The sequence below is a fragment of the Salmo salar genome, chromosome 12 (genome assembly GCF_965601325.2).
Source record: "Salmo salar chromosome 12, fSalSal1, whole genome shotgun sequence".
Classification (NCBI taxonomy): domain Eukaryota; kingdom Metazoa; phylum Chordata; class Actinopteri; order Salmoniformes; family Salmonidae; genus Salmo; species Salmo salar.
Window position 1 is genome coordinate 17,393,421 of NC_138302.1, and position 25,201 is coordinate 17,418,621.

General features: G+C 45.0%; 2 protein-coding genes across 4 annotated transcripts; one reads left to right on the forward strand and one right to left on the reverse strand.

The window, feature by feature from the left end:
- Positions 1 to 2,791: 2,791 nt before the first annotated feature.
- On the reverse strand, positions 2,792 to 6,600 carry LOC106564320 (uncharacterized). Its single transcript, XM_082958432.1, has 7 exons — positions 6,515 to 6,600; positions 6,234 to 6,409; positions 5,872 to 5,925; positions 5,192 to 5,316; positions 4,640 to 5,094; positions 3,973 to 4,297; positions 2,792 to 3,791 (listed from the first exon to the last, which is right to left on the reverse strand). Exons 1-7 carry the CDS (start codon positions 6,598 to 6,600, stop codon positions 2,937 to 2,939), a joined length of 2,076 nt encoding a protein of 691 aa, XP_082814558.1. The 3' UTR covers positions 2,792 to 2,936.
- A 6,487-nt stretch (positions 6,601 to 13,087) lies between these two features.
- LOC106564318 (protrudin) lies at positions 13,088 to 24,952 on the forward strand. Of its 3 annotated transcripts, XM_045690852.2 has the most exons (14): positions 13,088 to 13,396; positions 14,163 to 14,427; positions 14,867 to 14,937; positions 15,065 to 15,251; positions 15,342 to 15,437; positions 15,755 to 15,867; positions 16,317 to 16,438; positions 16,639 to 16,710; positions 17,100 to 17,129; positions 17,877 to 17,897; positions 23,577 to 23,718; positions 23,861 to 23,907; positions 24,228 to 24,309; positions 24,507 to 24,952. In XM_045690852.2, the coding sequence occupies exons 2-14, from the start codon at positions 14,168 to 14,170 to the stop codon at positions 24,569 to 24,571; spliced, it is 1,308 nt and encodes a 435-aa protein (XP_045546808.1). In that variant the 5' UTR covers positions 13,088 to 13,396; positions 14,163 to 14,167; the 3' UTR covers positions 24,572 to 24,952. The 3 variants fall into 3 exon arrangements, with proteins under 3 accessions (XP_045546808.1, XP_045546810.1, XP_045546811.1); XM_045690854.2 differs by lacking the exon at positions 17,877 to 17,897; XM_045690855.2 differs by lacking the exons at positions 17,100 to 17,129; positions 17,877 to 17,897.
- Positions 24,953 to 25,201: the final 249 nt, after the last annotated feature.

Here is a 25,201-nt window from a genome sequence, read left to right on the forward strand (position 1 = left end):
GAGGTCAGTATCCTTCCAGGATACCCGGGCCAGGTCGATTAGAAAGGCTTGCTCACTGAAATTACAGAACATATTACAGAACTATTTACGACGATCCTCCAACTCCTTCCTTCGCCTCCTGTGGTCCTTGGCACCCGAGGCTCAGGCCCTCTCTTCTCCTCCAACCACTCCACAGCAGTTTTGCCTCCTCCTGCTGCCTCACAGAAGTGCTCTCCCCTGTACTGGCTGTGGGCAAATTCTTTTCTTTTAGGCTTGCCACATACCTTGCAGGGGAAAGCAACAGGAAACCTCCTCTTCGTCACAGGTCCATGACCAGCCTGTGCAATTCTCCTCCTCAAATCTGTGTACCTGGTCAAGGGGAGGCCTTTTGTGATTTCCTCCTTTTTATCTTTCCTCCTGACCCCCTTGTTGATTCTAGATGGAGCTGGCTTCAGTTTCTTGTCTACAGAGGGAAACACAGGTAGTGGCTTATTATAACACATTACACAAAGGGAAATTGCTATAGTCAAACACAGAAATGTGAATTTAAGAGAACTCCCCTTTGGGGGGGGGGTGTCTGTTCAGAACTGGGGGCCAACATGGACGGCTGAATTTCAGGTGTAGGGGGGGAGACAACCTTCCGGTTGGAGCTGGTATCGGTTTCTTCTCTACAGAAGGACAAAAGGGCATATGTGTCTTAATGAACAGACCACACAATATATTGGTATATTTAAACATGATTGTTACATGTTATATGAACGAACGCATTCATTTTTTGGGTAATTGATTGTTTTTCTTTTCATTAACCTAAGTTGTATTGATTATTTATTGTTTGGATAGTTTCTTTTTGTAAGATGAACAAAATGTATGGAATAAAGACCTCACCTTTGGGGAACCGAACTGGAGGCCACCATGGACGGCTACATTTCAGGTGTGGAGGTGGGTCCTTGTATCTCCCAGCATGCCGTTGGGCTCTCTCCTCTCTTTCCCTCGGCTGCCTTTTTATTCTTATCAAGTCCAGTTGGCCCTTTTGTGCTTTCCTCCTCCGATCCTTTTTCAAAATATATTGTTTTAAAGCACGCATTCTTGTCCCAGGCAAGATGTTGAGCTGCCTTATCCAGCCTATGTAGCTGTGAGAATTAGAATTAGCAGATACACTGAAAAGGGTGGATAACAAATATTCAGATATATTAAAAATGTTAAAACAAGTTACCTTCTTTGTTTACGGTCTGTAGAGTTATAGACTGCATCGATAATATTTCTATAGCCTGGCCTATTGAAAACTGTATCCATCTTGAGTAATAGTTCTTTGCAAACTGAGACTCTCCCAAACTTCAACAAGTGAAGGTGTGCAGCAACCAATCAGATTAGTGGGCGTCGATTGGGGGGCTGGGGGTGATTGACTCCCTGCTGTCACCTATAGTATCTGCTGGTCATCTCAAATGCCTGTTTTTTCTGTGCTACAACTCTGCAAACAGTGTGTTTATTGAACTTTAAAGAGAGTGTATGACAATAAATCTAAATGAATTCCAAGGGAGAAAAAGTGCTTGTATTCAATTATTTATTTCACAGGGAATGACACGTGTGAAACAACCCAGCATAATACACACATACTTTGTTACAAGTTAAGAATTTTAAATGAGCTAAAAGGTACAAACAATCAATGTCATAAAAAAACAAAGCAACAAAGAACATATTTACAAGAACTACTTTACACACCAGTCAGTCAGTCAGTTTACTGGCCTTTGCTAGCACCATGCTGGGCCCTCATGAGTGCCAGCCACTCCTCAACAGTTTGGCCACCAGAGGTAGCGGCACAGAATCTCACAGTACCATACATACTGTGTCCAAAGTCAGAAGTTTTTGGCTTGCCACATTTGGAGCACTTATAGCCTTCATATGGCTTGTGCGCTCTGACTGTAATGCCAGACTCCAGCTTCTTCCTCCTTCTCCATTCGGTGGTCCTGGAGACCTTGGGTCCAGCAGGAGGAGGGGGAAGAGGAGTGGAGGTCGAGGGCAGCTCTTGGGAGACTGGCGTTGTAGGGAGGGAGGTGGTAGGCAGACTGGGTGGCGGTAGAGGTGGCAGTGGCTGACTAGTGGCTGCTCTGCCACGCTGTGTAGCCTGCCCCGTTCTGTCCTCTGGCAGCTGGTAGGTGCTGCTGGTTGATGGGCCTGACTCCTCCCTCTCTGCAGTCATGCTGTCCTGGGTCTGGTGCAGGGCCACTCTCTCCATAGAGGATATCCGTTTGTTGTACCTGTGTGAAAAACATGGAATATGTTAATTGTTATCAGGAACACTGTCAACCAGTGAACTACATAAAATATACCAACATATTTTTTTTAAACTTACCACTGTGTCAAGGTGGCCTTCCTGAGTGGAGGTACTGGTGGGAGACTGTCATCGAGGGCGGGCAAGGACATGGTGGGGTCATCCTCCTCCTCCTCAAGCTCGCTCAGGTCCTCCTCCTCTCCCTCTCCTCCCTCAAATACATCAGGTGTCCCGTCTGGGACATCCGGGTCCTTACCGAGGTTGGACTCCAGCCTCTGGTCACCATGGGTCTGGGAGAAGAGGTAGTCGACCCCAATGAGTTCCCCTTAAACAGAGAGACAACAAAAAAAGAGAGTAGTACATACACTGCACATGTTTTAGTGTGTGTGTATATAATTGTATCATTTAGAAATACATACCAGTGTACTTTGCAGGCCTTGTATGATCCTTCACCAGACTGCAGCCCAGGAGCTTCTGGCTCAGCTCATTGATGGCGTACTGGGCTACACCATCATAGCAGTGCAGCGTCTGCTTCTGCCCCCCCCCCCCCTCCGCTGCCGCTTCGGCACGGTCCTCATTCCACCTAACCAACCCTTCAAGGAGGTAGGCCTGAAAGTGCTCGGCACACGCACTTGTTCCTATAAATGACAACAACAAGAAATAAGAACTCTTCACATGCACACAGTTGTTAACACACAACACAACATGACGTAACAACATGACCCAGTTTAACATTTAACATACCAGGAATGAAGCGGTTGAGGTGGAGGTGGAAAGATTCCAGGGAGGTGGACCCACGTGAGCAGCGCAACACAGGCAAGATGACCCCTCCCTTGGTCACGTCCTTGCCCTTGTTGGTGTAGATGCTGACATCAGGGGGGTCCTGAATGCAGACCAGGTGGTGTCTCTGGGTCTGCCAGATGGCCTGCATTCGGTCACGGTCCAGGAGCCGGATGCCCATAGTGTCTGTGGCATCCATGAAGGTGTCCAGGAGCTCCCCGATGAGACGCTCGGTCTCCTCCGCCCCGCGCGTGCGGCGACGACAGTGCCGAGCCATCTCCTTCAGGCTGATCCTCTTCATCAGTTGTGCGTCGCTGAGCCCCGTGATGTGGCTCTCCTTGAGCTCACCTCGCTTGGCCTCCCGCAGGCGCTCCACATCATCTGCACACCACACCAACATGCAGGAGGAGAGCCGCTGCATAAAGAGAGCATAGAGAGGATGGATCTCTGTGGTCACTCCCCGAGCAAAGCGACGGATGAAGTGCCACACATCAAGCCGGACGATGAGTTCAGCCCACTGGCTGAACATGGCTGCCGTCTTCCCCTTTCCCATCAGGGCGCAGCAGTCCCGGTTGACATACAGCAGCTTGGGAGGTGCCACTCCAGCTCTACCGTAGCGCTGCTGGAGGCCAGCTGCCATGTCGAGCAGGCCCTCTCCTTCGCTGTCTGTGAGGACCGTAATGAGCACCTGGCCGTACTCATTACCCACGTTTGTGGCCCACGCTGCTGTCCCGTGTGCCTTCCCAGCTAGTTTCTTGGTCACCTGAGGGGAGTCAAACAAACACAGACAAGACAAGACAGACAAACACACAGTCATGTCAGTGAGTGGACACAAAGTTTCACAATACATTTATTAAGTCATAAAATAAGTCATAATAAATGATTATTCATTTGATTGTCTCTTACTAACTCGTATTATTTCTGGTCAAAACATCTTAAATCACCTTCTTGGTTGAATCCATCTTCAGGATGGACCCAAAGGTGGAGGTGACTCTGGCCTTAAAGTCCTCTAGCTGGAAAAGAACGTCGTAGCCGTGGACAGTCAGCAGCCACTGGGCTGAGGGCACATCCAAAAAGGGAGGAGGAGGTGTTACCCTCAGTGGTGCGGCACCTGGGACCACAAAGTGGTCACAGACGGACAGGTAGTCCAGGGTCCGACTCATCCAGGTCAGGCTGTGCTGCTCCCTCAGCTGGTTGTACAGCCTGGTCACACTGTTCCCCAGTGTCCTCTCCCTCATCAGCCTGACCACCTTCAGGTCACAGGACAGCCTAATACACAGAGACAATTGGGTCAAAAAAAGAGGAAGGAAGAGAAGAGGGTGAGAAGTGTGTGGATGGGGGTTCTAGAAACACGTTGATCAAGGAAGGAGGGGCTTGGGGAGAGGGTGACTTTGAAACACTTTGCTTTGTTTGGGCAGTTCCTGATAAGAGATCAAAGGTCAGACATTCAGATCAAAGAGCTAATTAACATTTCAATGGGGCTTTGAAACATCAAAACCTCAGTGTTGACAAGAACCTACTGACCGCCTCTTTTTCTCACTATGATGCTTTTTTTCTGTTTTTCCTCAAAGTGAACAAGAGCTTTGATTTTCAGAGGTGTGAATTACTAACCTGTAAGTCAAGATGGCTGGGAACTTGGAGCGATGACTTGCGTCCAGCTGGTTCAAGACATCCAGTGACCATCCCGCTAGCTTCTTCTTACATCGGCGGCACTCCAGGTATTCTGTCCCCATATAATACCAGCCATCTATGTCAAGCACCCTCCGGACCGTCTTGTACACCCCACAGCCTGTGAGCTTTTGACGCTTGCACTGTGGCTGAATGCACACAAACTTAAAGGCCCACAGGCGGTAGGGCATCCAGAGGCAGAACGGCCGGAGGAAGTAGGCGGTGGGAGAAGCTGGAGGCTGATGGCTGATGTTAGGAGGCAGAGGAGGGAAGTACCACAGCTCGAGCTGGCTTTTCAGGACACATTTTAGATGCCTGTCCCGTACGAAAATGGCCCGACTGACCCACTCTTGCTGCTCCTTTGGGAGGGTCTGCTTCCATCCCTCAGGGAGAAGCACCTGCAACAGAGCAGAGAATCAATACATTTCTTTTCCATCCCCACACAACCAAAAGTGAAATGAAATAGCCAAGTCATAGTTGAGATGAGACGTTTACCTGAGCGTCAGCAGCAGGCTGTACTGGTCCAGCTGTTGACTGGGAGGTTGACCGGAGCTGAGGAGGGGCAGTGGGAGCTAGCACAGCAGGGGGGGGGGCGGTGGCAGTGGGAGCAGTAGGAACTGCTACAGGAGCGCAGGAGTTAGTCTCACAAAATATTTCAGAGAAATAAGTGAAATAATTCTATTAGAATAGAGCTTCAGCTTCAAAACATGTTAACAGCCTGTTGACAGCAAGTGCACTTTGGTTTAGTTTTGATCAGTGTTATCAGTGGTAGAGGTTAGGAATCTAGGTTAAACACAATCTACATTTAAAAGCTACAAACGACAGATGTATAGTGGGTAGACATCTACAAGCAAGGAATAGGCCAAGCAAAGTGATGCAGACTGAAATACAGGTTGGAATGGTGACAAGAAAAGCTACAGTAAACATATCATTCCACAAAAAGATGAGGTTGGCTTTTTCTATGGCAAGCAAAATGGATGCAAAAATGAGAAATTCTACAATGATTTCTAAGCCCAGCTAGGAGGTGTTTTAACAATTTTACCACTTACCTTACCACTTTAAAGTGTATCCTGTTAATGCTAACAACAACAGATAGTTAGGGGAAAGGTCATTTCATATGTATATTCTTCTCAACAGAAATAAACAATAAAGTGCCATAACATAGAGTACAGTACCTTGGTCAAAACCCACGCAGATAGACAGCAACTCCTGATCTGATGGCTCGGCAGCTAAGAAACACAGACAAACATAATGACACAGTTATATTGTCAATTGCTACACTGTTTGATTTACTGTTTGATTGACTTAGATGACTACAGAATATATATTTACATGGATTAGGAGGCTCTACAGCTGTTGCTGTGTCCCTGCGCTGGACATAGACCTTGAAGTGGCCCATTGAGGTCCCCGGCTTTACTTGGTATTTCCTAAAGCAGGCCATGTAGCTGTATTGAGATAAAGGAAATAAACAAGTCCCAAACAGGTCAAAAAGAGGCTTAAAGAGATTTTTACAATGGTCGTTACAATGTAAGTTCACTATGCCTCTTCCTTTCCTTGTCTTTGGCCTCATAAAGGTCTTTGTAGGTCAGGGACTTGTGGTTCCCAAAGCCAACAAGGCACGAGTCCTCCTGGTCAGGTCGGGGGGGCAAGGTCCCATCCCGTACCCTGCTTTCCTCCACTGCCTTCTGGACCTCAGGAAACAGGTTAGTATACCTGTCCGGATGGTTGGGAAAATGTTATAAATTGTATTGTGATTCTGGCTGATTTCATGTTTATGTCATTTTATAAGAAATTACAACTATTTAAGGAAAAGAGTACCAGTCAAACCGGTCCTTGTTGGCCATTTCAGAAAATGTGTCTGTGTCCCCCATCTCCCTCTCTTGCTGGTGAGAAGCCAAGACCATGACGGCATAGCCGACATCGTGGCTTAGCAGCCACTTGAAGGTTTGACCAACTATCTTTCTCACAAGTACTCGGAATGATGGAGAACTAACTGCACAGAATTTCTCTGTGGATTTTCCTCAGGCGGGACATGAATAACAGATAAGAATCCCGTTGGTGGCGTAATTTGCAACTTGATCAATCAGTCTCTGCAACCAAAAACGCAACAACGTTAACTAGCCAATCCGTCTCTACAACCATAATTGCAACAAATGCAACTAGCCAATGAGGTTAGCCGAAGCTTGAAACAGAAACGCAACAGATAGCAACGAAGATTCCCTGGCTCTAGGCGCAAAACCTGGTGCGGATTCAGGGACGGGATGAGTGGAAGACGGCATTTAGCACCACTTCTGGGCACTATGAGTACCTCGTCATGCCGTATGGGTTAATGAATGCTCCATCAGTCTTCCAATCATTTGTGGATGAGATCTTCAGGGACCTGCATGGGCGGGGTGTAGTGGTGTATATAGATGACATTCTAATATACTCCACTACCCGCTGAGCATGTGTCTCTTGTACGAATGGTGCTTGGTCGACTGTTGGTCGACCTTTACGTCAAGGCGGAGAAATGTCTGTTCTTTCAAAAGTCCGTCTTTCCTCCTTGGGTACCGATTGTCCGCATCAGGGGTGGAGATGGAGACTGACCGCATTTCAGCCGTGCATAATTGGCCGACTCCAACCACGGTAAAGTATCCAGGGTTTTGGCCAGGTGGCGGCTCCCATTACCTCCTTACTGAAGGGGGGACCGGTGCGATTGCGGTGGTCGGCTGAGGCGGACAGAGCTTTTGGTAACCTGAAGGCTCTGTTTACCACGGCTCCAGTGCTGGCGCATCCTGATCCCTCCTTAGCGTTCATAGTTGAGGTGGACGCATCCGAGGCTGGAATAGGGGCTGTGCTATCTCAGCGCTCGGGTAAGCCACCAAAACTCCGCCCCTGTGCTTTTCTTTCGAAGAAGCTCAGCCCAGCGGAGCGAAACTATGATGTGGGGGATAGGGAGTTGTTAGCTGTTGTCGGGGCTCTGAAAGTGTGGAGACATTGGCTTGAGGGGGCTAGACACCCTTTCCTCATTTGGACTGACCCCCGAAATCTGGAGTACATTCGGGCAGCGAGGAGACTGAACCCTCGCCAGGCTAGGTGGGCGATGTTTTTCACACGCTTTGTTTTCACTCTTTCCTACAAACCAGGTTCCCAGAACGTGAAGCCAGACGCACTGTCCCGGCTGTATGATACAGAGGAGCGATCCACAGAGCCCACTCCCATAATTCCAGCTTCATGCCTGGTGGCACCGGTGGTATGGGAGGTGGACGCGGACATCGAACGGGCGTCACGTGCAGAACCCACTCCCTCCCAGTGTCCCGTTGGGCGCGTGTACGTTCCGTTTGATGTTCGCGATCGGTTGATCTGTTGGGCCCACACCTCACTCTCCTCTTGTCATCCTGGTATCGGTCGGACGGTGCGCTGCCTTACGGGGAAGTACTGGTGGCCCACGTTAGCCAAGGACGTGAGGGTTTATGTCTCCTCCTGTTCGGTATGCGCACAGTGCAAGGCACCTAGACATCTGCCCAGAGGGAAATTACAACCCCTTCCCGTTCCGCAACGACCGTGGTCACACCTATCAGTGGATTTCGTGACGGATCTCCCCCCGTCACGGGGTAACACCACGATCCTGGTCGTTGTGGATCGGTTTTCTAAGTCCTGCCGTCTCCTTCCTTTCCCCGGTCTCCCTACGGCTCTACAGACTGCGGAGGCCCTGTTCACCTCTGTATTCCGGCACTACGGGGTGCCTGAGGATATAGTGTCTGATCGGGGTCCCCAATTTACGTCTAGAGTCTGGAGGGCGTTTATGGAACGCCTGGGGGTCTCGGTCAGCCTTACCTCAGGTTTCCACCCCGAAAGTAACGGGCAGGTGGAAAGAGTCAACCAAGAGGTGGGTAGGTTTCAGCGGTCCTATTGCCAGGACCAGCCGGGAGAGTGGGCGTCGTTTATCCCCTGGGCAGAGATGGCCCAAAATTCCCTACGCCACTCTTCTACTAACCTTACCCCTTTTCAGTGTGTGCTAGGGTATCAGCCGGTCCTGGCACCATGGCATCAGAGCCAGATCGAGGCTCCTGCGGTGGATTAATGGTTTTGGCACTCGGAGACATGGAACGCTGCCCATGTACGTCTACAACGAGCCATCAGGCGGCAAAAGGCGAGTGCCGACAGCCACCGCAGTGAGGCCCCGGTTTATGCACCGTGGGATCGGGTCTGGCTCTCGACCCGAAACCTGCCCCTTCACCTGCCCTGTCGGAAGCTGGGTCCGCGGTTTGTGGGGCCATTTAAATTCCTGAGGAGATTGAACGAGGTTTGTTATAGGTTACAACTCCCCCCTGATTATCATATTAACCCCTCGTTCCATGTGTCTCTCCTCAGGCCGGTGGTGGCTGGTCCGCCCCAGCAGTCTGAGGTACGGGAGGTTCCTCCGCCCCCTCTGGACATCGAGGGGGCCCCGGCATATACAGTACGAGCCATTATGGACTCCAGACGTCGGGCGAGGGGCCTTCCGTACCTCGTGGAGTGGGAGGGGTACGGCCCGGAGGAGCGAAGCTGGGTACCGGCGGAGGACATCCTGGACCCATCGTTAATCCAGGATTTTCACCGCTTCCGTCCGGATCGCCCTGCTACCCGTCCTCCGGGTCGTCCCCGAGGCCGGTGTCGGCGCGCTGCTAGTGCCGCGCGTCAGGAGGGGGGTACTGTCACGACTCCCGCCGAAGTCGGCCCCTCTCCTTGTTCGGGCGGCGTTCGGCGGTCGACGTCACCGGCTTACTAGTTACCACCGATCGATGTTTCCCTGTTCGTTTGGTTTTGTCTTTATTGTGTACACCTGTTTTTGATTCCCTGATTACGTTCATTATTTAACCCTCTGCCGTTCCTGTTTGTCTTGTCTGTGATTGTTTCCTGTCTTGTGGTTGTTGTAGGTGTTTCTCCCAACCATGTTATTTTTCTGTGAGAAGTTTATTGGAAATTTGAGTAAACACGTTTTGTTTACACTTATCCCTGTGTCCTGCGCCTGACTCCGCTACTTCTCGTAAGAAACCATTACACCTAGAAACAGTTGGTTGACCTTTACTATGGTATCACTGGGGTGGTAAAGGCTCAATTTACCGTCAGACTAAAGGGAAGCGAGATACAACTCAGACTAGAGGGAAGAGGGGATACAACTCAGACTAGAGGGAAGAGGGGATACAACTCAGACTAGAGGGAAGAGGGGATACAACTCAGACTAGAGGGAAGAGGGGATACAACTCAGACTAGAGGGAAGAGAGGATACAACTCAGACTAGAGGGAAGAGGGGATACATCTCAGACTAGAGGGGATACAACTCAGACTAGAGGGGATACAACTCAGACTAGAGGGAAGAGGGGATACAACTCAGACTAGAGGGAAGAGAGGATACATCTCAGACTAGAGGGAAGAGGGGATACAACTCAGACTAGAGGGAAGAGGGGATACAACTCAGACTAGAGGGAAGAGGGGATACAACTCAGACTAGAGGGAAGAGGGGATACAACTCAGACTAGAGGGAAGAGGGGATACAACTCAGACTAGAGGGAAGGAGTAGAGGAGACTGTTGAAGGAATAAAAAAGTTGTTATCTATCCTCTCCTCCTTATGTCTTTCTCGGTGTGTGTGTGTGTGTGTGTGTGTGTGTGTGTGTGTGTGTGTGTGTGTGTGTGTGTGTGTGTGTGTGTACAGATGTACTCTGCTAGGGGCTGTAGCTGACAAACCAACGTGCACGGCGCACATAGGACCTATCACAAGCACAACTTGGATGGACAATGTATTTAACTTATAGGCCCAATGTTGTTGACTGATTGTGCTCTATCGACAGAAGTTAATCCATTAGGAATTTCTGAAGACCATCAATTTCTAAAATATTTGAGAACACATGCAATTGTCATAGCCTACATATTATAATTTGAATAATGCAGGCTAGTGTGGTGGAGAAATCAGAATTCAAATCAAATGTTATTGGTCACATACACGTGATTATCAGATGTTACAACAGGTGTTGCGAAATGCTTGTGCTTCTAGCTCTGATAGTGCAGTAATATCTAACAAATTACACTACATATACCCAATACACACACATCTAAGTAGGAATGAATTAAGACTATATACATATGGACGAGCGATGTCAGAGAGGAATGGACTAAGATACAATAGAATAGTATAGAATACAGTATATACACATGAGATGAGTACTGCAAGATATGTAAACATTATTAAGTGACTAAGATACAGTAGAATAGTATAGAGTACAGTATATACATATGAGATGAGTAATGCCAGATATGTAAACATTATTAAGTGACTAAGATACTGTAGAATAGTATAGAATACAGTATATACATATGAGATGAGTAATGCCAGATATGTAAACATTATTAAAGTGACTAAGATACAATAGAATAGTATAGAATACAGTATATACATATGAGATGAGTAATGCAAGATATGTAAACATTATTGAGTGACTAAGATACAGTAGAATAGTATAGAATACAGTATATACATATGAGATGAGTAATACCAGATATGTAAACATTATTAAGTGACTAAGATACTGTAGAATAGTATAGAATACAGTATATACATATGAGATGAGTAATACCAGATATGTAAACATTATTAAGTGACTAAGATACTGTAGAATAGTATAGAATACAGTATATACATATGAGATGAGTAATACCAGATATGTAAACATTATTGAGTGACTAAGATACTGTAGAATAGTATAGAATACAGTATATACATATGAGATGAGTAATGCCAGATATGTAAACATTATTAAAGTGACTAGTGTTCCCTTCCTTAAAGTGGCCAGTGATTTCTAGTCTATAACTATAGGCAGCAGCCTCTAATGGGCTAATGATGTCTGTTTAACAGTTTGATGGCCTTGAGATAGAAGCTGTTTTTCAGTCTCTCGGTTCCAGCTTTGATGCACCTGTACTGACCTCACCTTCTGGATGGTAGCGGGGTGAACAGGCAGTGGCTCAGGTGGTTGATGTCCTTGATTAACTTTTTGGCCTTCCTGTGACATCGGGTGCTGTAGGTGACCTGGAGGGCAGGTAATTTGCCCCCGGTAATGCGTTGGGCAGACCGCACCACCCTCTTGGAGAGCCTTGCGGTTGCGGGCAGCGCAGTTCCCGTACCAGGCGGTGATACATCCCGACAGGATGCTTTCAATTGTGCATCTGTAAAAGTTTCTGAGGGTTTTAGGTGACAAGACAAATTTATTTAGCCTCCTGAGGCTTAAGAGGCTCTGTTGTGCTTTCTTCACCACACTGTCTGTGTGGGTGGTCTATTTCAGTTTGTCAGTGATGTGTACGCCAAGGAACAAGCCTGACTTCTACCCACTCTGGGCTCCAGGTGACAGGCCCATATTTTATTTTATTTTTATTTAGCTAGGCAAGTCAGTTAAGAATAAATTCTTATTTGCAATGATGGCCTAGGAACAATGGGTTAACTGCCTTGTTCAGGGGCAGAACGACAGATTTTTACCTTGTCACCTCAGGGATTCAATCTTGCAACCTTTCGGTTACTAGTCCAACGCTCAACCACTAGGCTACCTGCCGCCCCTACACTCTAACCACTAGACTACCCGCCGCCCCTACACTCTAACCACTAGGCTACCTGCTGCCCCTACACTCTAACCACTAGGCTACCTGCCGCCCCAGGTATATGGGCCTCATGTCATCTGGGGTCCAGAGGGGAGAAGTCAAGCTTGTCTGTCACATGTCCCTGATGCTATGCAGAATATTAGAAAGGGAATATGGCAAGGAGGTCAGAAGGAAGCATTGTTTCCATATGTGAATGTGTCTTTACCTATTGCAACCCATGTGAAGGGATGGCGTGAGTAATGGCAACCAATCACTTGTCTCCACAATGTCTGTGCATCAGTCACCCCCTCCTAGCAAGGTGGAACTAAGTAACAACAAATGTACTTTTAAGTTCTTAGCAATGAACAAAACAACAAGTTCCTTGTATTTGGGGCCTAAAGTCTGGCACAGGCTGTGTGGGGTTAGTGTCTGGAACCATTGTATGTCATCTCTGAGGTTGCACCTATCCTGACCTATCATGAGATAGTATATAACCCAGAGGCTCACTCCATTCACGTGTGTTTGGTGTGACATGCTCCCTTACTAATAAATTGTGAATAAAGGCATATCGTGATTGGTATTCTCTCTCCTCATTATTGATTAGAATTCCCACAACACTAGTCACTATTTTTGTCAAAACTATTATATTTTTCATTACACCGTTTTGGGTGAGTATCTTAGTAAAATATTTCAGTCAGAGAGAAATGAGTGATGTAGCTCATAATTTCCCCCACAAATGGACCTCAGATTGACGTGATTTGACATTACGATATTTTCTTTAATCTACTCTCTCCCTCATCGGTTCGCTCTGCGTTCTATTAGCCAGTCGGATTTTATTGCGGAAGCGATTACTTTTCTCTCGCAGCTAGCAGGCAGGCATTATTTGCTTAAAACAAATTATTTCCCAAACATTTATACAGCACAAAACATCGTCAACTCAATAACCTTGAGAAGCGAATACAGTTGATTGACTTCATAACAAGAAGGCTGTGAAAACTGTCTAAACAGGCGTGTGTGACGCGTCTCTTCCTACATTCAGATCCTGTCGTGTTGACGATCAATAATTGCTTTCATATTCGTTAACTACGGTTTTTGCCACTTTCCCCGCTAGTCAGGTAATGTTGCATTTCTTGCCTTATTATTCATATATATTGACTGTTGCAAATATTACATGTTATGTCAATCACTAGCTGGTTAGTTTAATTGGAGTTACAATTTCGCCAGGTGTCTACATGCGATTTGGATGACAGCTGTTGTTATGTAACGTTAGACACAAACGTTAGAAAACACTAGCTATGTGTGACAGCAATGTATTTTCATCAATATGTGATATAGAACCCATTTAACAGCGTAGTGTGGCTTGTTGCAGTCATATTGTTTCATGACCCACCCATTTCATGTCAGCAGTCACGTTTCTCAGTAACATTAGAAGATAAATTATTAAATCGTCATTATATCAGGTATGGTAGATTTACTTTGATCGTCCAGGCTCGTGATTACTGTTGCCCCCTTCCTCTTTCCACTGATAGCTAGCTAGTGAGTGAGTGAGTGAGTGTTTGCACAGCGTAACATATTCAGGAAATGCTAGCTAGAGCAACAGACGGACTTGAAAATAAAATCTTATCTGGCTGCTCCTTGTGTCTCATTTCACATTTTAGTCATTTAGCAGACGCTCTTATCCAGAGAGACTTACAGTAGTGAGTGCATACATTTCATTAAAAAAAAAATTATTCCGTACTGGTCCCCCGTGGGAATCGAACCCACAACCCTGGCACCATGCTCTACCAACTGAGCCACACGGGACCATGTGCGTCTCATTCCCTTTATCTACCCCCTCTGTTTCTGTCCCCCTTTCTCCCACCCTCCCCTTCTCCCCTCTAGTCGGGATGAAGCCTGGAGTAGGGGCATGTCAGGACCCCTGTCAGGGTGGTCCGGGGGTGGGTGACAGGGGGGACGACACCCTGGTGCCTCTGCCCCCTAAAGACACCCCCGGCTCCCCCACGGGGTCACCCTCAGAGTTGGGAAGCCCCAGCCCCCGCCAGGTCGCGACCTTTGACCTGCTCAAGATGGTAGTGTCTTACAAGAGGATGGCCCTGTTTCTGGAGCCGCTCACTGACACATTGGAACTGGCCCGCTACCTACTGGGGTGAGAGGATACATTTACACACTGATCCAAGATCAGTTTTTAGTTTCTCCAATGATGATAACGGATAAGACTTGGGAGAGTAGACTGATTCACGCTACCTACTGGGCTAGTGAAGGGAGGGTAGACTGATCCTAGATCTGAGCTGTGGAGCTGGCACTCTACCTACTGGGCTAATGAAAGGAGGGTAGACTGATCCTAAATCTGGGCTGTGGAGCTGGTCTGCAGGTGAGGCTTTTGCTCCAGCCCTGCTCTAATGAGCGTAGTTGTAGATGCATGCCATCTTATTTGGTTTACTGTATAGTCATGCTGGGGTGAGTCAGTGTTTACCCTAGACACTGATCGGAGGTCAGTTTTTAGTTCCTCCACCCTAATGGTTGAGGATAGGACTTGAGGACGCTAAACTGATCCTAGGTCAGTATGACTGTGTGGTGTATTACAGGTGGAGGATGCCTCTGTGCTCACTACTGGTCTGTCTACTGCTCAACATCCTCTTCCTCACTCTGAGTGAAGGTGAGCTAATGCTGGGTAATACACACACACACACACTGATATATGAACTACTACCACATACAACTGAGTGTGTATAATAATGTGATATATCTAAAATGTGACAGTCAGTTTCTCTCCTGCCCTCCAGTGGGGTGGTTCTCTGTGTGTGTTCTGGGGGTGTCTGCCCCGGCTGCCCTGGGTTACCTGCAGGACAGGTGTGGGGGCGGGGCGTCGGAGGCGGAGCAACAGAAGAGGCGGTGCCACGCGGTGCATCGTAAGGACCTGCAGAACGTTCAGCTCACCAGACAGGACGCCATGCTGGAAGTCAAGGACCTGTGAGTGAGTGTGTGTGTGACTTTGGCCCTCCACTTTATAAAACCAAGTTAATTTATTTACGGTGTGTATGTGTGTGTCCGTGTCCACAGTTTAAAGCAGCTAGATGACCTGTTGTCTCATGCCTGCCTGTCTGCTGAGTCTGTCTACAAGCTCCTGTACTGGGAGAGCCACTCTGAGTCCTCTAGGTCAGTAACACTGTGTGTGTGTACTTGGAGCCACTCTGAGTCCTCCAGATCAGTAACACTGTGTGTGTGTGTGTGTGTGTGTGTGTGTGTGTACACTTGGAGCCACTCTGAGTCCTCTAGGTCAGTAACACTGTGTGTGTGTCCTTGTTCTCCAGGACAGTAACTCAGCCACTCTACATTCACCATAGATATCATCACACACCTTATCTGTACTTACAAAGCACCCGACAGACTGGTTAGGGTTGTTTGTGTGTGCCTGAGTGTGTCTTTCTCTCTCTCTCTCTCTCCTCTCTCCGTCTCTCTTCTCTGTCTCTCAGGTTCTATGGTGGCCTGTTAGCTGTGTTGATGCTGCTGTATTCTGTTCCTGTGGGCTGGGTGCTGGCCTGTCTCACTACTGCCCTCTTCCTGTGGAACAGAGACTTCTGCAGGGGTCAGTGCGCACACATACAGTCAAAAGTTTGGACACACGTACTCATTCAACGGTTTTTCTTAATTTTTTTACTATTTTCTACATTGTAGAATAATAGTGAAGACTCAAAACTATGAAATAACACATATGGAACCATTATTCAAAGTAGCCACCCTTTGCCTTGATGACAGCTTTGCACACTCTTGGCATTTTTGAAGAATCTAAAATATATTTAGATTTGTTTATCACTTTTTTGGTTACTACATGATTCCACGTGTGTTATTTCATAGTTTTGATGTCTTCACTATTATTCTACAATGTAGAAAGTAGTACAAATAAAGAAAAACCCTAGAATGAGTAGGTGTGTCCAAACTTTTGACTGGTACTGTATATGCAGACACACACACACACACTCAAGTGTTGGTTCTGTGTTCTAACAGCCTGGTTCCACTCTCCCTCTGTGTGTGTAGTTGTGTTGGACCTAAGGGAGGTGGTCCAGTCTGGCCAGAACCCATCCTCAGAAGGAGAGATGGACCACACAGAACCGAACAACGGCAGCCTGGACAGGACTCCCACGGCTACCAGCTTGGAGGTATGGAGAGAGAGAAGTGGTGGGGAAGAGAGAAACGGGGGTAAGGAGGGAGAGAGAGAGAGAGAGAAGGAAGGGGTGGATGTATATGTAGAGTGTGTATATTTGAATTAATGGTGTACATTAAAACATTACAGATCAGTGTTATGCAATAATCCTCTTATGTAACTTACATGTATATCATTATTGTGTGTGGTGTGGAGGACCTGTCCCCGGGCAGCGTAGAGGAGGCTGAGGAGGCAGAGCCTGATGATGAGTTCAAAGATGCCATCGAGGTAAAAACTAAATCAACCGTTATCTCGGCTTTATTCCTTCATGTCTTGTTATCTGACTGGTTTTTCATCTCTCTCTTTGGCCAGGTCTTAGGCCATGTATTTTTAATTTGATATAACTTTATTGGCAATTGCACCACTCTCACTCCGGCCCTGTTTGAACACTGCCTCCATTCCTTCCACTAAGTCTTCACAGATCTAACATGGTAGGATGGGAGAAACCAAGGAATCCACTAGGCCTACCTTCCTTTGACCTATCCATGTCATTGTCAAATCAGAAGGAAAAAGATTGTGTTGGAACACAGCTTCTTATCCTTCTGTCGCTGGCTGACAACTTCCTGTCCTTCTGATGATTCATTTCCTTTTCTGTTTCTACCTCCCTCCTCTCTCAGTTGACTCAGGAGCCCCTTATCTCCCTGCAGGTGAGTGGCTCCCCCTGTCTGTCGTGCTGTGCTATTACAGCATTAGAAACAAGACACATTAACAATTGCGACAAATAACGTTTGTTTTTGATAAATGATTAATGATAAAGTTCTGTGACAGTTCAACTACTCAGCCCAGTTACTAAGTTGTGTGTGTTACAAGCATTTCGCTACACCTGCATTAACATCTGCTAAATATGTGTATGTGACCAATAAATTGTGATTTTAATTGAATATTTAGGACTATCTCAGACAGTTCAGTGTTACACAACATCATGACCGAGGTCAAAGACCTGTAAGTGTGTGTGTGTGTGTTTGTGTGTGTGTGTATTGCAGTGGTGTGTGTTGCATAGGAGCTACACGAGGACGTGGAGAGAACCCTAGATTTGATTACCTGCTACACTGGAAGTGTAACGTTTTGCTGGCATGAGCAGAGCTCAAACCACTTCATCATATTGTTCAGTGGTGTGAGCTGCACATTCAAACCTAGACAATAGAAATAGACCACCAGATTTCATTGACGTGAATAGGAGGGTCTCGAATAGGAGGGTGTGTGTGTGTGTGTGTGTGTGTGTGTGTGTGTGTATATAATCTGCTCCTGTGTGTGTGTGTAATCTGCTCCTGTGTGTGTGTGTAATCTGCTCCTGTGTGTGTGTGTAATCTGCTCCTGTGTGTGTGTGATCTGCTCCTGTGTGTGTGTGTGTGTGTGTGTGTGTGTGTGTGTGTGTTCATCTCCATCCTAACAAGGAGACTCCCTTGGCTTTAGTGGTAAGTCTTACCCTTACCCTGTTTGTGGTGGGAGGGGGGTGTATAGGGTACACACCTCGGTTGGGTCCTGTCTGCATGGGTAGTGGAATGTCTGTACACCTTAGTGCTGTTGTTACCATCACTGGTTATGTTACCATTATGACATCAGGACTGTAACTTGACATCTATACCACTAATGTCATTACATATATCACTAATGTCATTACATATACCACTAATGTCATTATATATACCACTAATGTCATTATATATATATACCACTAATGTCATTATATATATATACCACTAATGTCATTATATATATATACCACTAATGTCATTATACATATATACCACTGTCATTACATATACCACTAATGTCATTACATATACCACTAATGTCATTATATATACTACTAATGTCATTACATATACCACTAATGCCATTATACATATATACCACTGTCATTACATATACCACTAATATCATTACATATACCACTAATACCATTACATATACCACTGTCATTATATATATATACCACTGTCATTACATATACTACTAATATCATTACATATAGCACTAATATCATTATATATACACTACTAATATCATTACATATACCACTGTCATTATATATACCACTAATATCATTATGTATACCACTAATATCATTATGTATAGCATCATTATGTATAGCACAAATATCATTATGTATAGCACTGTCATTGTGTATAGCACTAATATCATATACTACTAATATCATTACATATACCACTAATGTCATTATATATAGCACTAATATCATTATATATACCACTAATGTCATTATATATACTACTAATATAATTCTGTATAGCACTAATATCATTATGTATAGCACTAATATCATTATATATACTACTGTCATTACATATACCACTGTCATTACATATACTACTAATATCATTATATATACCACTAATGTCATTATATATACTACTAATATCATTATATATACTACTGTCATTACATATACCACTAATGTCATTATGTATAGCACTGTCATTATATATACTACTAATGTCATTATGTATAGCACTGTCATTATATATATACTACTAATGTCATTATGTATAGCACTAATGTCATTATATATACTACTAATATCATTATATATACCACTAATATCATTATATATACCACTAATGTCATTATATATATATATATAGCACTAATGTCATTATGTATAGCACTAATGTCATTATATATAGCACTAATGTCATTATATATAGCACTAATGTCATATATATATATATATCACTGTCATTATATATAAATCATTATATACAGTTGATGTCGGAAGTTTACATACACTTAGGTTGGAGTTATTAAAACTCGTTTTTCAACCACTCCACAAATTTCTTGTTAACAAACTATACTTTTGGCAAGTCTGTTAGGACATCTACTTTGTGCATGACACAAGTTATTTTTCCAACAATTGTTTACAGACAGATTATTTCACTTATAATTCACTGTATCACAATTCCAATGGGTCAGACGTTTACATACACTAATTTGACTGTGCCTTTAAACAGCTTGGAAAATTCCAGAAAATTATGTCATGGCTTTAGAAGCTTCTGATAGGCTAATTGACATAATTTGAGTCAATTGGAGGTGTACCTGTGGATATATTTCAAGGCCTACCTTCAAACTCAGTGCCTCTTTGCTTGACATCATGGGAAAATCAAAAGAAATCAGCCATGACCTCAGAAAAAAAATTGTAGACCTCCACAAGTCTGGTTCATCCTTGGGAGCAATTTCCAAGTGCCTGAAGGTACCACGTTCATCTGTACAAACAATATTACGCAAGTATAAACACCATGGGACCACGCAGCCATCATACCGCTCAGGAAGGAGACACATTCTGTCTCCTAGAGATGAACGTACTTTGGTGAGAAAAGTGCAAATTCAATCCCAGAACAACAGCAAAGGACTTTATGAAGATGCTGGAGGAAACAGGTACAAAGTATCTATATCCACAGTAAATTGAGTCCTATATCGACATAACCTGAAATGCCGCTCAGCAAGGAAGAAGCCACTGCTCCAAAACCACCATAAAAAAGCCAGACTACGGTTTGTAACTGCACATGGGGACAAAGATCGTACTTTTTGGAGAAATGTCCTCTGGTGTGATGAAACGGTAATAGAACTGTTTGGCCATAATGACCATCGTTATGTTTGGAGGAAATAGGGGCAGGCTTGCAAGCCGAAGAACACCATCCCAACCGTGAAGCACGGGGGTGGCAGCATCATGTTGTGGGGGTGCTTTGCTGCAGGAGGGACTGGTGCACTTCACAAAATAGATGGTGTCATGAGGAAGGAAAATTATGTGCATATATTGAAGCAACATCTCAAGACATCAGTCAGAAAGTTAAAGCTTGGTCGCAAATGGGTCTTCCAAATGAACAATGACCCCAAGCATACTTCCAAAGTTCAGGCAAAATGGCTTAAGGACAACAAAGTAAAGGTATTGGAGTGGCCATCACAAAGGCCTTACCTCAATCCTATAGAAAATGTGTGGGCACAACTGAAAAACTGTGTCCGAGCAAGGAGGCCTACAAAACTGACTCGTGTTACACCAGCTCTGTCAGCAAGAATGGGCCAAAATTCACCCAACTTATTGTGGGAAGCTTGTGGAAGGCGACTCGAAACATTTGACCCAAGTTAAACAATTTAAAGGCAATGCTACCAAATACTAATTGAGTGTATGTAAACTTCTGACCCACTGGGAATGTGATGAAAGAAATAAAAGCTGAAATAAATAATTCTCTACTATTATTCTGACATTTCACATTCTTAAAATAAAGTGGTGACGCAACTGACGTAAAACAGGGAATTTTTACTAGGATTAAATGTCAGGAATTGTGAAAAACTGAGTTTAAATGTATTTGGCTAAGGTGTATGTAAACTTCTTACTTCAACTTTATATAGCACTAATATCATATATATATATATATATATATATATATAATCTATATAGCACTAATGTCATTATATATAGCACTGTCGTCAATACATATAGCACTAATGTCAATACATATAGCACTAATGTCAATACATATAGCACTAATGTCAATATATATACCGCTAATGTCAATATATATACCGCTAATGTCATTTATATATACCGCTAATGTCATATATATATATATATATACCACTGTCATTACATATACCACTAATGGCATTATATATATACCACTAATGTCATTATATATATATATACCACTAATGTCATGATATATAGCACTAATATCATAGCACATATAGCCAGGTTTTCCAGAATTCTTGGTTCAAAGAGTCCTGGATTTCCTGCTTATTACCCCCCTGATTCTGCAAATCTTTTAACCAGGATTTTTGGGAAAGTTACTGGAATTTTGCAAACTTTTTTAAAGCACTAATCATCATTCATACAATAGGCCTCATTCTCAATGTAGTCTGGGCGTCTCTGCATTATTCCAGCAAACCATTGGATGAGCATGCTCTGAGTTGGACGCTGCACCTAAGTACACACACAAGGGTGGTGTTGTAATGTGTGTGTATTGTGTGACATGTTTCTAGCATGGTTGTGCACTTCACTGTAAGGATGCAAATAGGACACATCCATCTCATGCTACATAGGGCTCTGGTCAAAAACAGTGCACTAAGACTAGGTTATAGGGGCTAGAGTGTGAAAGTAGTGCACTATATTATATTTACATGTATTTATTTAACTAGGCAAGTCAGTTAAGAACAAATATTTATTTACAATGACTGCCTACCCCGGCCAAACCCGGTCGACGCTGGGCCAATTACGTGCCGCCCTATGGGATTCCCAATCACGGCCGGATGTGACACAGCCTGGATTCGAACGAGGGACTGTAGTGACGCATGCCTCTTGCACTGAGATGCAATGCCTTAGACCGTAGTGAACTATATTTTAGGGACTAGGGTCTAAAGTAGTACACTATTATAGGGACTAGGGTATAAAGTAGGGCACTATATTTAGGAACTAGGGTATAAAGTGTGGTGGTTAATTTCTTTAATATCAAATGCGGAGAGACAAACTTATCACACAAGTCAGAGTTATACTTGAACTAAATCTTTATTCACTTATTAATAAGGGAGCAGGTCAATACAATGCACACATATAAAGTGACTCGATTGAGTGCTCTACAATAATGATGGCTGGTCGACCAATCACCCTCAGATGATTCGTTGAGAGCCCCGAGACAAAAGTACAAAGGTATTTTATTGCCAAGATACACCCCGTTCAACCTACATGACGAACAACAGATGTATAGAACGGGTCACAAGGTTAAGATTTGTATGAAAGATACTTATAATTCACAGCAGATCATATCTGCTATAAAAACAGTTCTCTTTGTGTAGAGACCAGGGTCTGGCCCTGGGGTCATCTCTCCCTGGGGTCATCTCTCCCTGGGGTCATCTCTCCCTGGGGTCATCTCTCCCTGGGGTCATCTCTCCCTGAGGTCATCTCTCCCTGGGGTCATCTCTCCCTTGTACCATATAGAACAGAAACATGAACTCATCCTCTGGAATGTGGTCTCTTTAGGTTTTATCACCCAAAAGACATCGTAAATCTCCTGTCAGTGTTAAATCTCCCAGAGGCCCACTTTCAGTTCACACAGACACAATATTATAAGAACTCTCTATTCTGTTGAATAAAACAACCATTTGATGCAATTACGGTATTGTAACAATCTTGCAATTTTGCTTTCACAAAAGTAGTGCTATATTTTATGGACTAGGGTATAAAGTAGTGCACTATATTATAGGGACTAGGGTCTAAAGTAGTGCATTATAGGGACTAGGGTCTAAAGTAGTGCACTATGTTTTAGAGACTAGGGTATAAAGTAGTGCACTATATTATAGGGACTAGGGTATAAAGTAGTGCGCTATATTATTTGGAAATAGGGTGTGATTGCGACTGTTTTATGAATACAGTTGAGGTCTTTTGCTGATTGGCTGCCAGCCCATCTACGGTGACAGGTGCAATGCCATCTGAGGGCGGAGCTTAAGGTGCCACGCCCTTTCCCAATACGTTTCTCACCTGAGGTGTACCAAAAGGGTTACTAGCCCTCGTCTTTCAGAGCAATATATAGGCACAGATCTAGGATCAGCTTAGCCTCATCTAACACTAACCTTAACCATAAGGGTGTGAACTGTACAACTGATCTGAAGCATGTCTGGTAGCACGTTTCAAACTCATTCCACAGAGGTCCCAGTCTGCAGGCTTTCACTCCTTCCTTTGACTTGATTGATTAATTGAGCTCATTGGTTAGTTAGGAACTGGCCTCACCTGGTTCTGTAGGTCTTAATTGGACAGGAAAAACCCAAAAACCATCAGACTCTGGGCCCTCCATGGAAGGAGTTGGACACCCCTGCCTTGGAGGATGACGTGTATGGTTTTGTGTTAGTGGGGTTTTGCTGCCTGTGTGCTCTCGACTCCCTGTTGACGTTGAGAAACACATCCACCTAAACCATGGAAGAGAGGGGTTGGTGTTGGAGGAGTAGGGAGCAGGGTTTGGGGTTTAGGGGCTATGGTGTAGGGTTTAGGGGCTATGTAGTTCCCACAAAGCTGCTGCCTTTAACTGCTCTTTACTAACTTAAACCTTCTCTTCTCCTCCTCCCCCCATTCTGTCCCCCCCCCCCAGGAGGATGATGACGTTACTTCAGATTTGGACACCATCTCCATCACCTCAGACAACGGTCTGCTGAGCCGCAACGAGCCAATCCGCAGTAAGGTGTCCAAACTGACGGAGAAGCTACGCAAACGCTACCCCACCAACAACACAGGTCAGTCAACCCTTCATCCCTCTTCATCTTCTTCTTCCTCACCTCAGTCCTACTTAAGAGGTGGGTTTAGTATCTAGTCTTCAGATAGAAATGAAATATCCCTCCCCTCTCTCTCCCCCCTTCCTGCTCTCTCATCCCAAAGGTAACTGTTCTAGCTGCAGTGCAGTCTTCTCAGTGGTGAAGAGAAGGGTAAGAGCTTTAAACCACCAATAAATACAATCATAAGTAATACTGTAGGTTGTTTAATACCTCTGTGTGGAACCTGGTGTGGGTCCCAAATGGCATCCTATTCCCTATATAATCTACCACTTTAGAACAGAGTCCTATGGGCCCTGGTCACAAGTAGTGAACTATGTAGGGAATAGGACAGGGTTGGTGTTTATAGGACAGAGTTTCACTTTACTTCCTGAATTCACCCACTTCATTTCAAATTGGCCCCAACCCTGGAATAGGGTTCAGTTTGGGACATAACAATGATGATGATGTCATCGTGACCTCTGCTGTTTCAGCGGAGCTGTAGTAACTGTGGCAACAGCTTCTGCTCCAGATGCTGCTCATACAAGGTCCTCAAGGCCTGCATGGGTGTCACAGGTGAGAGAGAAACACACACACACACAACATGCTATTGTGCCATTTCTATACTGAAATGATGAAATGATAAATAAGGTCTCCGAAGACATCAGTTGATTTAAAAACACATTTCTATCTCTTCTATTTTACACCTCTCATTCCCCATCTCTCTCTGCCTCCCCCTTTTCTCATGTAATGTCTCTTTACCTCCCTCCCAGCTCCAGATGCCCAGAGAGAGACAGTGTTTGTTTGTGCTGTCTGCAACTCCACCCTCAGCAAGTGAGAAATGACTACCCCTCCTACCCACTCAAGGAGACCCAGGGAGGGTACTGCCCCTCTTACCCAGGATTCGAAGCTCCTTGGCTGGATAGAGCCCGCGGCAGATCAGCCTCTACCCCCCCGGGGGTGGTTCAAAACCCCAGGTTGTCTGGTTCTCTGGCTCCAGCCCAGGTGACCAGGGTTATTAAGATGAATCAGTCCCAAATGGCAACCTATTCCCTATAAATTACACTGCTTTTGCCCAGAGCCCTATTGGATTCCCTATGGGCCCTGGTCTACAGTAGTGGACTATATAGGGAATAGGGTGTCATTTTGGACGCTACCCCAGACTCCCATCAGCTTGTGTTGCATTGAGATTTATCCTGTACTGTCATGGAGGTCCTGAGAATGCGGGGGGGGGGGGGGGGGGGGGGGGGGGGGGGGGTGTGTGTGTGTGTGTGTGTGTGTGTGTGGTGTGTGTGTGTGGTTGGATTGTATAAGATATGCTATAGATTGACCCTGTTATAACTTATCCATTCTGTAATGGTTTTATATGTTGGTCCTAATGTTAATTTAATGGATGTAAAGACAGGATGCTAAAGACTATACCTTTGTCCTAAATGGCATACCCTAATCTCTATGGAGCATAACCTAA